Genomic DNA, 17,666 nt, shown 5'->3' with positions numbered 1-17,666 from the left:
GCGCAACAGAGCATTACGATCAAAAGTGGATCAAATAGCACCGTTTGACGATGTTTCATTCCACAGATACGATCATCTCACCACTTGTACCGTTCTCTTATGAAATGGGTCACGTCAACTTAAAGATACAAATAAACATCTCTTTTTGCTACCTTTCCTGCTTCAAACTTGCCTTCCCCCAGCATCAGCATTCCACCCAATTGGCGATTACGAAATGAAACGATTATCGTGTGCTCTCACATCTACGAACCTTTCAACCGCTCACTCTACCTACCTGTCCAACTGGATCTCACATACAACTCTGGCTGAGCTGCATTGCTATTAATCCAATTTTGCATCTCATAAAATCGAAGCACTGGCTGTGTCGGGCAGGTATTGGCACCATATTCACTTCCATCGCCGACGGAAAACAAAAGCATCCATTTCACTTGGCCATCGGCATTGGCATTGCAACAACCACCACCACCAACAACAACAACAACAACAACAACAACAGCAATCCATTCAGTTTGACTTCTGCCTTCGTTGTCCCACTGGCCGCCACCGATCCGAATCTCACTGTGACTGTGTGCCTCTTTTCCGGAGCTGCCGTTGTTCCATCGAATCGAACTCATTCTTTTCGATGTTTTACTACCAGAGTCGACAAGCCGGCGACGAGAGACGAGGATGACATCGGGGCGGGCGGGCAGAAACGACCAAACCAAACCGAGAGCAGACCGAGCGAAATGATCAAAGCGGGATAAAAAAAAAACAAAAACGCAGCAATCGGTGGATCGGACAGACAGACGGATTGACCAACAGCGAACCACCGGAACGGAAACCAACATGCCGAAAATCGAATGGAATTAAAATAAAGAAAGAAAAGAACGTAGTTTTATATTGATTAATTAATTTTTTCGTTTTATTCATTTTTTTTTTCTCGATTTTCAATATAGATTTTTGTGTAGCTCTTGCTTTTGACTCACAGAAAAGAAGCTTTTTAATTTCATGTGTTGTGTTTTGTCATTTAATAATCTGATTTACATTTCTATACACAGGTAAAGTGTAACATTTTAATTAGTCAGTCTGGTCACACGATTTGCTCTGTTTTATTATTTCTTACTAATAATCTGCTTCAGTTTGTTTTTCTTTATGATAGATTTTTTGCGTCAGCTTTTCTAACTGCCTTCTTCGCCCTCCTAGCCTTAACGATAATACTTTTTACATAGTTTTGTGTTTGCCATCTCTGACAGATTTGCAGGCATCAATATTTACACAGAAAAAATAATTCTTCCCTTTTCAACTATCCTACGTCGGCGCGTTTGTTTGCTCATTCAATATTAACACTAATATTCGCTCATATCAGTCCCTTTCGTGTTCCGTTCCTGCAACGCCTCTATCTTTAGCAAAAAGCCCTATGCACTAGAACCAACAGTTCACGGCGCTATTACATTTCGATTTTTTGCGCACGTACAGAAAAAAAGAGAGTTGTCTGTCAGTTAAATAGCAATAAATAATTTAAATAAACGATTCAAATCGAAACGTAAACTACACAGACACGTATTATCAATCACACTTTCATGCGGTCAGAACAAAAACACAAACTTAATAGGGTTAATCGAAGAAAGTGTTGGGAAAGATTTTTTGATTTCGAGTTCGATTGTGTTTTTTCAAAACATACATTTATTTGGAACGTTGGCATTTTGAACTTGAATAAATTATAATTTTCTGTTATTACCTTTCTCTGCATTCGTAGAAACTATTATGGCTAGTTATTTTCTTGTTTGCTGCGTTCGTATGTGTGAATGTTTGTGGATTTGTTGCTGCGATAGTAGTAAGTAGTGGTAATAGTATTTTTGTAGCATTTTTTCCGTACATAGTATTCGGCATTTCTATCCAGCGTTATTATTTCTGTTGTCATTTTTCTGCGTCATTATTTAAAACTTATAAAATACAATATCACAAATATTTTTCTTCTCGTCTTCACTTGCTTTGATGCTCCTCACTTTTCGTCTAACAACGCGCATTTTTTAATACTCCGAGTTTCAACTTTTTACATAATTTAGCACTTTGTAATTCTCTTACTGACAACTGCAGCTTTTAAATTCATTTCTTCATAGCGCTAGTATTGTACAACTACGTATATTTACACTGACAAACTACTTCATCACTTGACTATTTCTTTTTCGAGCCCTCGTCGTCATCGTATGCGACGATTTCAGCCGCCCCTAGACGAGATACGCCTGCACATGATGTCCATGGGGGACGGTGTTTTGCCCGGACATGACACCCATGTTAGCACCGGGACCTCCCGACCGCCACGTCGATGGGCGATGCACTCCAGGAACCATGTTTTCGCACTCCAGCGTGCTGTAGTCGGAATCGATGCTAGAGTAGATATGTTCACTAGGTGGCCGCTGAGGAAGCTCCACCATACCTCGGCGAGACGGCCGTGGACTAGGGGTGGCCGTTGTCGCCGACGAGTAGTTTGCTTCGTCGATCTCCGGACAGTAGGCCGGCGGGGCTTGCCGGAACATGACACCGGCACTGGCAGTTTGCTTCACTCGCTCGTGATGATCGATGGTGTAGTTGTTGCCTCGGTACGGCTCATCCACCGGTAGAGCGTACCGAAGCTTCTCCCAGAAATGCCGATCGCTTCGTTTTATTCTATTTACAGTGGTGGTCTTAAGGTAAGGAACTAGTTCGACGTCGTTTTCCGCTTCCAGAATCACGCCAACTTCTTCGAGAACCACTAGTTTGTGAGGTCTTCCTCTAAGCGCGTCATGAATTGCCCTCCGCAGTTCGCATCGGCTCCACTCGGTTTGCAGAAAATTGCGTGACAATAACATCACTATTCTGCGAGACGCTCGAGATGCTTCCAAAAGTTGCAAATGTGTCGCATCCTCTGAAAGATCTCGGTGCTGCAAACATAATCTCAACGGTGGGCGGCCATTTTCCAGATCAGCAGCAATGTTCCTTGCAACATACTCGGCATCTTTGGCTGAATAGATAAAAATGGCATCGTAGAGCTTTTCCGAATCTTCACATCGTGGGCCAAACACTCGCACGCCGTACCGTGAGAACAGCCAGAATCTTAACGGTTCACGAAAAATAAACATCATCAGCACGAACACCAACAAACAAGCGATAATTAGTGCAGCGGCTAGGAAGAAAATATGTGTCTCCGATAATCGATCCGGTAGGACCGAGCTTCCAGCAAAGTAATCGCTACAGCTGGCCGATACGTTGAAGTCTAGTCCGCGAAAAATGCCATTGCTCGAGCAGTAGATGTCCTGCACATCTTGGATAATGACGGCATTGTCGGCCACGAACGAGGTGAGTTCTTGCATGAACCGGCAGCGGCAGCTCCAGTTATTACGCCCCAGTGAAAGAGCCTGCAGGCTTTGCAGCTGCGATGCCTGGAGCTGTGCCATCGGAATCGTGGTTAACCGGTTGCCATCGATACGCAGCACCTGCAGTGAGTACAACGGTGCGAATGAGTTGTTGGCGATCACGGAAATCACGTTGTTCTGCAGATAGAGCTCCTTCAGAAGGCCGAGATTTTCAAACTCATAACCGTCAATCTTTTGGATAGCGTTATCTTCCAGATGGAGCACCTGCAGCGCAGTTAGTCCGGCGAATGTACGATTTTGAATAGTGATAATCTTGCTCGCATTGGCAAAGAGCACTTTAAGATTTTTGCGACCGATAAAGGCATGGTTTTGCAGCTCCGGATAGTCATTACCGTCCATATACACTTCGGTAGCGTCCATCGGAACCGGTTTGGAAAGTGTTGCTCGCTGGTTGCCACAATCGACCACGTTCGTTCCCCAGGTTTGATCATGATAGCACGTACAATTGGTCGGACAGGTCATCTCACAGTCACATGCGTCGAAATCACAGCAATGGCACAGGGCGAAACAGTGAGTATCGTATTTACACAGAAAGTCTTTCGGTTTGAGGGAAACGATCGGTCTAATCGGTGAGCCTCGGGCATGCGGCATGATACATTCCACATTCGGTAGATCCATGATTTTCGGGTGCTGGCGAGCTGTCAAATTGTTCACCCGCTGCATCCACTCCATAGAGCAATCACACTCAAATGGATTTCCCCCGAGATAGAACTCTGGCAGTGGTTTATCGATAGGCTGTGGCGCCACACGCAACTGATGCAGCTGAAGCTTTTTCAACGAATTAGCATACAGATCAACGCGCTGCAAATTAATTTTATCGATAAAGGTGTTCGCGTGAATGGTGCTAATGTGGTTATCGTTGACAAATAGCAGCTCCAAACTGTTTGGAACGTTCATCGGGCCAATATCGGTCAGTCGGTTATGGCTTGCGTCCAAAGTTTTCACTTTGATTTCCTCCTGGAGTTTGTAATAGTTACTCAGCGACTCGATGTAATTACCGTGGATGTCTAACCACTTGAGATTGATCGGGATGAATGCATAGTCAAACCACACCAGGTGATTTTCCGCCAGGCTCAACCACTGCAGCGATGAAAGTGTAGCGAAAATGCCGTTTATATCGTTCAGGAAATTGCCATCCAGTCGTATCGCTTCGATGTCCAGATTTTTATCGAACGAGCCACGCTCAATGTTCTGCACACGATTTTTCGCCAGGTTCAGCACGCTAAGCCGGGGCAAATCCGTAAACATGCCAATGGTAATATTTTCAATCTGATTTTCAATCATGCGAAGCCCGGTTAGCTGGTTCAGGTTGGCGAACGTTCCATTTTCAATATAGTTAATTTGATTTTCACCCAAATCCAGCGTACGCAGCACGGATAAGTCGCGGATGGCGTGTGGCACTTCGGTGAGCTGGTTAGAGCTTATGTCCAACTCTTTCAGATCGGAGCAGTTCTTGAACACATTGCGCTCCACTATGCTGATGAGATTATTATTTAGGGTAAGCTTCGACAGCACGTACAGCCCATTAAAGAGCCGGTCGTCTAGCGTGTGAAGTCGATTTTCAGCCAAATTCAGCGTATGTAAATTGTACAGAGGAAGAAAGGCATTGTCCTCGATGTAGCCGATGGAGTTGTTGCGAAGGTTTAGGATTTGGAGGAAGTACAGCTCTTTGAATGTTTTGGAATCGATGCGAGTGAGGGCATTATGAGCAAGGTTCAGTACCACCAGGCGTATCAATCCGGAGAATGTGCCATTGTCGACGTGATGCGACGATAGTTGATTTCGGGACAAATCCAGAACTAACAGCTGTTCTAGACGATGGAACACAGCTCGTGGGAGTTCATAGAGCTGATTGCCTTGCAGGTGGATTTCTCGCAGCTCCCGGGATCCCGCAAGGAGTCCGGCTGGAAGCGTTTCCAGGTGATTGTAGCTTAAATTGAGCGTTCGAAGTGAACTCAACCCAGCTAGAGCTTCGCCATGCAGCTCGGTGATGTTGTTGTACTCTAGGTTGAGATGCTGCAGACGTCGCAATCGTGACACACCCCAATTTTCAGGAATCCGCATAATTTCATTGTAACTAAGGTTCAAGGTTTGTATCTCAGATCCACCACTACACGTTTTGCCCGAGAGTCCTAGGCTTTCGGTTGATCGAATTCGATTGTTCGTCAAATTAAGCACTTTAAGATTCGTAAGCGGGCACAAGAAACCGTCCGGAAGCGCACGGATGTTGTTATCACTCAAGTCCAAATTTTGCAGTTCTTTCAGTCCTTTCATGGATGAGGGCTGCAGTTCTAACACTTTACCGGCACCCCACTCATAGTTTCTAGTATTCACACTGAGTTTCTTGAGGGCCAGCATCCCTTCGAATGCGCCCTCCGGAAGATGCAGCAGTTTACACGATTCGATTTTCAGTTCACTTAGGCTCGACAACCGCATGAAGGAATTCGGCGATAATTGACTTTCAAACAGGATCAATTCACTGCATTGAATGTCGAGCCGAGTGGTTCCCTCGGCACCTTGCAGGTCCAATCCAGTGCGCTCGAGTGTCCGCAATCTGCAGGTCACACTTGATTTTTCATATTCCCAGTTGCACTGTGACCCCGACACTGCCGCAAGCGATATTAGCAGCGCCAGCACTACTGCCAAAGTCCTGGAGCATTCCATCTTCTCACCGTCCAGGAGACACTACCGCGGAAGGCTCTTCAACTATTTGCCTATGGGATCTTCACGGGGTAACCGCTTAACGTGCACTCTAAACTACGTGTTTCAATATCATAAATTAAACATTTTTGAACTTTGCTTTGCTCCCTTCTGGCACACTTTTACACTGGAGCCGCCGTTAACACCGAACGAACTCTCCGGGGTTGTTGTGTTATCGATTTTTTTTTCTTCTCGTTGCAAAACTCGGAAACGGAACCGTAACGACGAAACACAAATCTTGGCCAATGGGGAAAGAGCACGATTTTCAAATATTTCACCAAACTATCGCTGCACTGTTATTTCATTTTTCTCTCGAATATATTCACTGCTTTTTTCCTTCGATTGCTCTTCATTTGAGACATTAATATTTCTTCCAGCTCTCTTCGGCCTTTATTATTCAGTTCATTTCACACGGCTCCGCTGGAGCAGCAAGAGGTTGTTATAATTTTCATGTTGTTCTTCGCCTTCTATGCCACCACACACACCATTCGTCGATTCTTGGTATCTGCTGCTGCGCTTTTTCTCTTCGCATCAGCAATGGAACGTTGCTCGCCGTGGTCCGTTGCTTCGCTCCACTTTACACACACGTCCACCGCAATTAAAGAACTTGCTTCACGTTTATGGGAGAACGCTTCTCGTTACTGTATAGAGGAAGTTTATACAACAGCCCGTACGGGGACGATGGGCAATGTGCGTCTATTCTGCGCGACGATCCGACTCGAACTGAATTGACACTGGTCGGTCGGTCGGACGGTGAAGTTGGAACAACTCCGCAAGCAGTATACGAACGAGCGGAGAATGACGGAACGAGCTTCGGGCACGGGCGTTCGGCTCCGGCTTCGGCTCGGGTCCTGTTTGTGGAATTCGTAGTGTAGTTTGTCGGGTGGCCACCGGTTCGATCGAGGGCAGCACCTGACGGAGCACAGCGGAGGCAAACGAAACCACTTCTGCGAGAAGTATCGGAAGGCATTTGTCAACCGGGGAGCGCTGGGCTGTAAGCATTCGTGCACGGAGTCAGCGAGTAGAGTAGGTAGGTTGAAGCACCAGTAAATGATGGAAAACTATATCGCATGCAGTTTGGTCTCGGTCGTTCTTTTTCCCTTCTTGTTTGGCTTAATATGCTCTCGTTGGTGAGGAGCGCGCGGTGCCAGTGCCTGGTGTGCTGCTCGTTGGTCCCATGAGAGTGCAGCACCGTACGGCCCTAGAGGAGCTCGGTACTCGACCAGTCTGTGCGAACGCCATAAATATTATGTATTTATGCAAATCAGTTTTTGTTTGAGAATATGATATCGGTCGGTCTGGATCGAGAGTCCTGATGTTTGTCGCGGCCTCACCACGGCAGAGTTCTAGTTGAAGAGCACACACGGCACGGCATCCAAGGTAAGGTCTACTTTACTGTTCCAGGTCGAACGGTTCTCGGAGCGAAGCGATGTATATGTTTCGATAATTTTAGAATCGTGATTTGGAATCATAATTACACATAAATGTCACGCTCTTGGTCGTATAATTTTCTGTTCGAGTATGTTTCGCGAGCAATCACTTCTGCCTTGCTCGCCTCCAACGGCCCTGTTGCTCGATTTAGAAACGGGTTGAAGAAATGTATGTGACGATAGAAATCAATTAATTCTCACGACGCAAGACCGACATCGGTACCGACCTCTTCGAGACGCGTGATCGAGACGAGAGTCGTTCGCGCGACCCAGAGGAAGAGACACTTTACCTAGCACGCGTTCCGTCTTCTTCACATGCCTACGCCCGAGGGAGTCGCGGATCGTGGCGAAGGAGTTGTTGAACTTTAATACTTTTTTATTGATGAAAATCATCGTCTATTGAGCTGTCACTTCTCCACTGCGTGTGATTGAAGTTTCGTTGATTTTGTGTGTGTTTGTGTGTCCATCGACTCCAGAGCGATCATTTGTAGCCACCACACCGTGACGAGGACACCGTCGACTATGACCCGCTTTTAATTGAACCAATCGGAGGAACCTAACCGTCTGGTGAATTTTGTCGACATGCAAGATCGATGGATTTAATAAGTTTTTCGAAATGGTGTGGGGAAGCCCCGGCCGGCTGAACGTGCGTCCGACGCGCTGAGCAAACAATTGGAATTAATTGGAATAACGTTATCCATTGTGGGATCCATATCGTGGATGATTGATTGCCGAAACATGCTTCTCCGGATCATTAGTTAGTTCTCAACTGATAACAGTCGTTTTGACGCGTCGATGACACCCATGGCAGTTCCAGCTAATGATTCAAAAAATTGAACCTATCCTGCTATGGGAGTATCGGGAGTCTCTTACGAGTGTTAACTATTTGTAACTAGATCGGTAAGGAAATGTTGTACTATTTGTACTAGATCGGTACTAGGAAATGTTGTACTATTTGTACTAGATCGGTAAGGAAATGGCTCTTTAGTAATTGCAATTGTAAAAGGAATTTTAATGAATACGATATCCTGTCAGTAAACGTATACTTTGTATCAGGGCTCCGTATCTGTCTCTAGCGATAGCTTTGAATATATTAACATGAAGAGAAGAAGAAGATAGTAGGTTGAATGTTACAAAACACAAGGAAAGGAAAGGGCCGGAGTTTGAATCCAGTACTTTCTGCATACGAAGCCACCTTGAATAATTGAGTGGAATTTTGCCAAAAACTACATGGAAGAAAGAAATACATTGGGATGAGCCTCATCGTGACTAGGACAGTCCACGTAACGTCTGTCGTCCTTGCTTTGAACTCTTAAAGTTATGATTTTAAATAGTATCGGATGAACAGAAGAGATAAGCATTACTTTAATCGTATTGAATCAATGACTAATTGTAAACTAGCAGCTTTATTTCGCGTGAAACAATTACTGTTCGCCAAACATGGGTTTCAAAGAAATACAAAAAGATAAAAAAATTAGTTTCACACACCACATCAAGCCCAACTGCGGAACTGTTTGTTGCATACCAATGACAATTAACGCATCATTACTAAACGGCAGCCCGAACAATCCAGGCAGGGGTCTAGCCCCGTTTTCCGGCTCATTGAAGCAGATAATGTTTGCTCAGCTCCGATATTGGGTCGGTCGGCAAAAATGCACTTCTCTAAAGCAAACACAGAACGAACCGAAGAAACAAAAGGAGACACATGTTTTTCGAGGGGGAAGGACCCGGACGGACGTCGGATCGAGGGACTAGTAGTGTCGGCTCCTCATCCTAAACAACCAAAAGAGCATGTCGATTATTTATGTTCCGTACAGTTCGAATTCGAAGTTTAGCAAAACGCTCGACTAAACGGGACAAACTTTGTCTGCCATATGTCATCTGCTGTTCGCAGGAAGGAACGACCTATTAGTCTAATAGGTTTTCGTATGCATGCACCATGCAATAGGAAGCGAGTACATATATGTAAAAACAAATCCAGAGCAGAAATCATTGAACGCTCGAACGAAAAGCAGAAATGCCAATAACAGATTAGACACATATGTTAGCCACCACGAATATGATCTCAGTTATGCCAAAACTTGGCCAGAGAAACTGAATGAATGAATTATGTTAATTTCATATGAAAAATTTCCGTACCGTTGAAGATGCATTCACGTGAAAGGGACAACTATCTACACCACCAAGAGCATAACTCTCAATTTTCCCCTCAAATTCCTCTCTTTCGTGAGAACCCTCTCTAGTTTACACTTTTTGTTTTGTGCCAATTCGTCGCTCTGTTCCGTTCGCTCTTGCACTAGACATGACCGACGCAAACATAAACACAGAACCGAACCACCCAAACAAGAGCAGTATCCCTGACTAGCTCTGAGCACTCGTCAGATTCTCGCTCTCTCACCTCACACTATTCGCCTGTCCAACTTACCGAGCCTCTACTGTACCGACTGTTTGGCGCACACTCGCCTTTCGACCCGAGGTCGAGATGATGCACAAAAATCGAAACCATGCCTGACGGTCGCCACCCCATCCGCATCTCATCCCACCAGCTGCCATGTTCCGGAATCTCACTTTCATTGGATTTTCACATCACACTGCTCGTTCCGGCTTCTGCAACCACCTTGCTACTTTACCCCACCCGAACCCACAGCACAGCTTCCGCCTCGTCGTCACACAGATCCATCGGAAAATTGCCCCTTAAAGTGAATCCTCTCAGCTGCTGCGTTGCCGCCGCACCGGGACTTCACCGATGGTCCACTTCAATAAATTGTACGATTTGTGCTTTTTCGTCTTCGCAATCCTGGATGGTACCAGGTCTCCGGTCGGGACCAAATCTCGTTGGCTTCCTGTCGTTCCCCGAGAGTCCTGCGAAACCAACCAAAACCCGACCAATCCCTCTCGATTTCAATTTCCCATAAAACGGAATAGCAAATCAGTCCAGCTCCTTGGTGGAGTGCGAGTAAAGAGGATTTGGGACTCTGCTGGAAGAAGAGGGCGAACAACCACCCGACGAACGCTGCTATGTTACGGTTTAATTTTTTATGAAGATCGGTCATCTGCCATCGCCACCAATGCCCCACGGTCGTCGTCGACTCCCCGCTCGTTTCAGGGAAAAGTGGATGCGGAATCCAGCCGCAACGGGTCTGAATGTCTGATCTTTTGGCGGCCAAGAGGGCGTAGACAGGACGATAATAAACAGCGAAGGTTTTAGCCGGTCAAAACTGTTACGTAAACACCATCAGCAGCGGAGCCATCCCATCGCTTCGTACGGCTGCTGCCTGCCTGGCTTCCAGAAGAGCTGCTGCTGTCTCGTGGCCTTCGCTCGCCGTTGTTGGACGGGATTTGATGGAGGGGCGTTTTGCAGTCGAGGTCGATTCTTTTTCTTGTTTCTGTCGAACTGAGTTTAGTGGAGGAATTTTATGAATGGATTTCGGGAAGAACCGGCACGTGCTTGGGTCGTTCTTATTAATTCATGCTTGGTCCATTTGGTTGGATTCTGGGCTTCTTGTTTAGAGTGGTTATTTCATCATAATCAGTCTTCGTTAAGATCTTTAATGGGTTAATGAGTGAAACTTACCTATTCAGATAGAGATGTCCAAGGAAGTCAATAAGCATGACCATAAGTGTTCCTCAAGTTAGAAGCTTATGCAGAAACCCTTTGCCATATTCGTGTGGCCCTTCTAGAGACTAAATTCTCGAGACATGTAACAGTTTCCACGGTAGACTAAAGTAGACTACCCCAAATACATTCCACGGGGCTACGGCTCAAAATAAAGACCATACCAGTTGGTACTCTTAGGAGACTCATGGGGCTTTAGTTACTACTGGAAGCCCTGGTGAAGCTAGATGGAAGGCTTTGCAACGCTAGTACGGCCAGCATATTCCGCAGAGACGGCCGTGAATCCATTATCAATGTTGCATAATGCAGTCCGTTGCTAACAAAGCATATGAACTTGAGAGTCAGTTAGGAATACTCCTTCAGCGATCACCAGGCGACCTTCTATAGGACTGGCCGACGAACCTCCAGTTTAAAGCTAAGTTTCCTGTTGCCAAGTAGAGCGCTCAAGTAAAATTTTACCTTTTTCCGTAAGTAATTTTGACATTTGTTTAACTGACAGCATTTTAACGAAACGGTGCTGTAAGAAGGATGTGAAGAAAAAGGCACCAGGTTGTTTACGATTTGGACTTAGAGAAATTTCGTTCGTTCCCTCAGAAAATGTTATTGAAATTGAAATGTACTTTTTCGCGCGCGTGTGGGGAAAATGATTCAATTTAAAACTTTTGGGTGGGCTTCTGGGGAAAATCCAGATAGTGAGATTCAAACGGAGTTGTGAAGCTTTCTAAGGAAAATACTGATTAGAGACATTGCGCTGGAATTCTGGGGGAACTTTTAATGGTATTACAGAGAGAACTAAGGTTAGATACTAATTATAGATTCTGCAATTTAGGCGTTCGGACTACGGTGGAAGAAATTCTGCTGGGACTCTGGCGGTTACTTTACGGAATTGTTGAAGAAATACTGGGACAAAGCTTCACGGGGAATTTTATGAAGATTCACGATGGATTCTTTGTGATGAATCTTCTGGCATTCCGTACGAAGGTTTTTCTCTGGGATTTCGCAGAGAAAATCCATCCTTCAGCAACTTCTTCCGGGATTCCTCCAGAACCTCCTTCTAGATCTCCTCTAGGAGTAAATTTGTGGTTTCCTCCTATAGTTTCTTCTGGTATTACTCCAGGATTTTCTTTTAAGATTACACCAGGAGTGGCATCAGTGAGATTTCTCCAATAATTCCTCCAAAGATTCCTCCAGAAATTGCTCCAAAAATTCCTCCGCAGATTCTTCCGGAATCCCTCCGAAGGTTTCTTCGGAGATTCCTCCAGAAATTACTACCAGAATTCCTTCGGAGATTCCACCAGGAATTCCTCCGGAGATTCCTTCAGAAATTCCTCCGAAGACTCCTCCAAGAATTCCTCCAGGAATTTCTCCGAGGATTCTTCCAGGAATTCCTCCGAGGATTCTGCCCGGAATTCCTCCGATGATTCCGGAGGAATCTCCGGAGGAATTCCTGGAAGAACCTCCGGAGAAATTCCAGGAAGAATCCCCGGAGGTATTTCTTGATGAGGAATTCCTGGAGGAATCTCTGGAGGCATTCCCGGAGAAATCTCTGGAGGATTTCCCGGAGAAATGTCTGGAAGGATTTCCGGAGGAATCTCCGAAGTTTTATTGGGGGTTTCCTGGAAGAAGAACTTGATAATTTTTGGATGATTTCCCGGGGCAATCCCTGGAGGAATTTCCGGAACACTCCTTGAGGAGTTCCCGGGGAACTCCTGGAGGAATTCTCAGGGAACTCCTGGAGGAATTTCCGGGGAACTCCTACGGGAATATCCGGGAAAATCCGGAAGAATTCCTGATAATCTCCTGGAGTAAGAACTGGAGGAGAACTTCTGGATGAATTTCCGTGAACTCCTGGGGGACATTCTAGAGAAAGTATCGGAAAAATCCTGAGAGAACTCTTTTAGGAATTTTCGAGAACTAGAAAACCTCAAATTTCTTTTGATAGAGCAAAACAGAGCAGATTCTCACACACAGATCGAAAAAAGAGTGTAAAATTCTGTGACATATGATGCACATAATTGGAGCGTGGGATATCACAGAAGTTTACATGACATATCATGTAAAGTTCATGAAATATCATGTAAACTTCCATTATGTGTAATGTAATTCAGCATGACTCTGAGAGTTTACATGACATATAACACAAATTTACATTATATATCATGTAATCTATCATAACATTAAGTTTACATGACTAAAATAAAGTTTACATGACGTGTAAATCTCATTATTTTTATCTGTGCATAATTCCTTTCTTCCAGGAAACAAACGTATTCACCGAGCTGGAGTTGTTCTGAAATTAACCGCAGGATATCCGCGCTCATTGTGTTTTTCCGCAGCGGCATACTTGCGGATTTTTTTAGTACGTACCGCAGTGCTTCCGCATTCCGTTGCCGAACCCATTGCGGTTTCAAACTTCAAACTGATGTTGTTTCTTGAGTTCTTTCCTTGTCATTTATTTATATATTTGACGTCAATCAAATAAATAAATAAATAAAATATTTGACGCTGTGTACTACATGCCGAAGGCTCCCGTGTACTAACAGCTTAAGGTTGAAGAATTCGTAATGAATTCATTCAATGACGATGACTGCCTGCTTCTTATTTGTCTTCTTGACCTTCAAAAGCTAATTTTCACTTTTTATGATATAAACGTTAACTTACCTTGACCTACGTATATTCATTAGATAACAGAAGACATTATCAGTGCCTTTTTATATAATTTTCTTTCAAAAGTACCTTCAAATCACTTAAAACTGGTAAAACTCAATTTATGTTTTCTTCGTTGTTTTCACCACTACCAACATGATGGTTTCCACCGGAACGCACACACTCTCAACGAGATCTCGCCATCCACAAACTCCAATCTTTTTTGAAGATAATTTCACTATTCCCTTCATTTTCTTGGCGTCAAAAGGCATTCATTGCACTCACTGATTATTTTGCCATAACACAACATCCACTTTCTACCCCTCAAGCACTTTATCACCATGGAAACTGCTTTTTAAATATCAACACCGACAATCACACTAGGACAATGTATTGCCGTCCCAAATAAACCGCGCAATTGAATAAAATACGAAAACTAACTGCGCACCAAGCAGGCCCATCAATATATCTCCGAACGATTCTAACTTTGTGAATCCCAACAATAATAATCAAATTTCAAGCAGCACACTCACAACGCTAGCACAGCCACACTCCAGACACTGCACGCACTACAACCGAGCTAGGAAAGCATCATCAATATTACAGTTGCCAGTTTTTTTTATAGTTTTTTTAGCCTGTTATCGACAATACCTTCGAAAGTCATGAAAAATTGTAATAAAAATTGAACGCATCATTTAATTTGAGTTTATATTATTAAACAATTGGGGTTGAGCATATCAATACGTGTATATGTCTCAAAAAAATACCTACGATATGAAAAAAATATTTCGTTTGCCTTTTTATTTTTTCCCTGATTTGGCAACATTGTTCGCCAGCTGACTTCTTCATGCCACCCCATTTCTTCCGATGATTTTGTAAACAAACTTTGCGAAGCTTGAGCGTGACTTTCAGTTTGAGTTTAAAAAATTCAGTTGAACGCTAGACAGAAAAAAAACAGAACTCAGTGCACACGCAGTGTGTTCAACGGAGTCAGTGTTCTTTGGGCATTTGGTGAGCCGAAAGCATGCCAGTGAGTCCAAAACCTGCTAAGGGATATCAAATCCTGTGATATCAGAGACAAGCAGACGTCTTAAGCTGGTCAAGGACTTACAGTTGATGGATATTTTGGTTCCAAATTCCACCAACAGGTGGTGCTAGTGAACTAACACATTTTGTTTTTCATATATATCAGGAAAATTTAATTTGCAAAAAATTGCAACTAGCGCCGCCTAGCTGCAGAAACTCGAACCAAACGATAATTATTCTGAAAGCCCTTGATTTACCAAACAATTTTGCCGAAGACACCATCTTTCTAAAGAATCAGAATGCTTAGATATGTAAAATGTAAAATTTGTACGTTCTCTAGCGCCGCCTAGCGGTGAAATCACGAATCATACGGCTCATATTCTGAAAGCCCTTCACCAGCTGAACAACTTTGCTGAAGAAACCAACACTCTAAGTAATCAGGATCCTGAGATATATGGGATGGAAATCTTGTCAGTGTTGCATCTGCTTGTCTCAGATATCTCATAAATCACAGACAAATAGATGTGACACTAAAGAAATTTCAATCTCATATATCTCATGATCCTTATTACTTAGAGAGTTGGTGTCTTCGGCAAAGTTGTTTGGCTGGTCAAGGACTAACCGATAATAAGACTTAGGATTCAAAATTCCACCGCTAGGCGGCGCAAGAGAGCAAACAAATTTTAAATTTTGCATATCTCAGCATCCTGATTTTGTAGAAAGATGGGGTCTTGGGCAATATTGTTTGGTCGATCAAGGGCTTTCAGAATAATTACCGTTTGGTTCAAGTTTCTGCAGCTAGGCGATGCTAGTTGCAATTTTTTGCAAATTTCCCTGATATATATGAAAAACAAAATTAAGTAATCAGGATCATGAGATGTATGAGACATAAATATATGACATAAATAGAAGCTCAAATGGATATTTTCCGCCATTGGAATTACTAAGATGAATTTTTGCAATACTGCAATACCATGTTCATCATCTGTCAGACATTCTCGCCATTGATTATAGTTCCTTAGAGGAAGTGGGGGAAATTTGTGAATATCTGTATAGTAAAATTGAGAAACTCAAGATTGCAATGCTTTCCCAAAATCAAAACGTACTATGAAACGAAGCACGTGCTATTGTGTCACACATACTACTGACCAGGTTTAAAATTCAAATGCTGTTCAATGATTGTTTTGAAGAATAAGAAGTACAATATGAAGAAGAAGCTTAAATCACACTGCCGACTCCTTCAACCTTAATGCACCCTGATGTCTTTGGTGCGAAAGAAGAAACAAAAACGAAAGAGAAATGCCATTTTAACTCACGGAATAATCATCGACATATCGACATATTATTCCGTACGGAAAATTAACAACATGACTGACAGCATCGCATGACAGTGCCATCTGTTGGCAAATCTTTCTGGCTGCAAATTACTTATCAACTGCGAACGCTTAAGTAATTTTGATTGCAAAAGTTTTACGTGACCATTACTTGTCCTATCTTTTTACACAGTACTTACCAGGTGGAAACTAGCCATAACGAAGGGAACGCAGACATGCGAGCGGAAGACAAGAGACAAGGAGGTTTTTGTCGCGACGCTTCGTGCAGTGCTGAAAACTGCGATGTAGGGGAACTAACAGAAAAGATAGAAGGCATGTGACGTGATAATGCTGAGGAAGATGAATCCTAGAAACGGAAGAAGACCAGCGTACTGGTGGAATGCCACGCTCAGTACCCTCCGCGCAGTTTGCCTCCGATTTAGGAGACGTGCCCAGTGTTTCTGGTCGAGAAGCTTGAGTCGCTCTTAAGGTGAAACGGGACGCCGTGTTATTTTTCCTATCTTGCCTCTCTTTCTAACAATTTGCCTCGCGATTTTAAAGATGGTAATCTCGAGTTCTATCGCACTGAAGATGCTGAAAAACAATCAGCATATGCACTGCAAGTGAGCATACACAGTGATAGGTTTTTGTTGCAAAATATGAAGTAGAATCTGAGATTACCATCTTAGTAGCAACAGAGCAATGGCGGATATTTCCCCGACCGTCCCGTCCGCCCTTAAACGTGAGACAAGGCAGAGCAAGTCGAGCTCCAAAATAATACACTTGTCACAGATTCTGGATACCTTTGGGAAACTGTTAGAGAAGATCATCATTTAGAGAGCGTCCATAAACGACGTAGCATTTTAGGGGGGAGGATCGGTCTGGGATAGTGTGACGAACCATGTAGGGTTGCTATCTAATTTTCGTCTCCCTAAGCACCGACCAATACTGCTCGAGTTTATTCTTGCACCTTCCTAATGCCTCATTGCCAATTTGGTATCATTTGCTAATTTATAAGTTAGCTTTCATATCACGTAAAAATATATTGTGAAAGAACAATAATTTCCTTAAAATAATAAGATTGAATAATTGTCCCTCGAATTCTATTTCCGTCTTGCCCACGTCTATTTCGAGCGAAACCTGAATTAAATTTTGGGCACATTTTCTACGTGACACTATGGTACATAGGATGGTCAAAATTATGGTTTGACCGTAGGTGTTTATTTGAAAAGTCGATCGAGTTCTTCGTAACGCAAATCAATGTTTTCAAAGTATGATTGAACGAAAAGCTTTTTAAATAAGGGTGATGTAGCTTGGAAATATCGACCAAAATATTTCAAATAATATTTGTGTCCACCAGATCATTATACCAATGATCTCGATGGACGAGAGTCCGTAGAAGTACCCTGCCAGAGTTTCCGCGATGATTTGGGGGTCTCTAGTAGGCTGGCCGTTGACCGTTAGGCACATGCCTTTAACTCTTCGCTTGCCCTACAATCCGTTTATTTTCTGCCATAGCTCGGCAGACGACTGCTGGTCGTTG

The 17,666-nt window shown here is 43.7% G+C and overlaps 1 protein-coding gene across 1 annotated transcript; it reads right to left on the bottom strand.

The window, feature by feature from the left end:
- Positions 1 to 872: 872 nt before the first annotated feature.
- LOC109403397 (toll-like receptor 7) lies at positions 873 to 6,834 on the bottom strand. The gene has a single exon (XM_019676222.3). It carries the CDS (start codon positions 6,054 to 6,056, stop codon positions 2,208 to 2,210), a length of 3,849 nt encoding a protein of 1,282 aa, XP_019531767.2. The 5' UTR covers positions 6,057 to 6,834; the 3' UTR covers positions 873 to 2,207.
- Positions 6,835 to 17,666: the final 10,832 nt, after the last annotated feature.

This window comes from Aedes albopictus, chromosome 3 (genome assembly GCF_035046485.1).
Source record: "Aedes albopictus strain Foshan chromosome 3, AalbF5, whole genome shotgun sequence".
Lineage (NCBI taxonomy): Eukaryota > Metazoa > Arthropoda > Insecta > Diptera > Culicidae > Aedes > Aedes albopictus.
Note: the sequence above shows the minus strand (reverse complement) of the source record. Positions and strands in the feature narration are given on the sequence as shown.

What these genes read in the sequence shown, in the direction of transcription:
- LOC109403397 (XM_019676222.3), bottom strand. Translation starts at nt 6,056, where the DNA reads ATGGAATGCTCCAGGACTTTGGCAGTAGTGCTGGCGCTGCTAATATCG.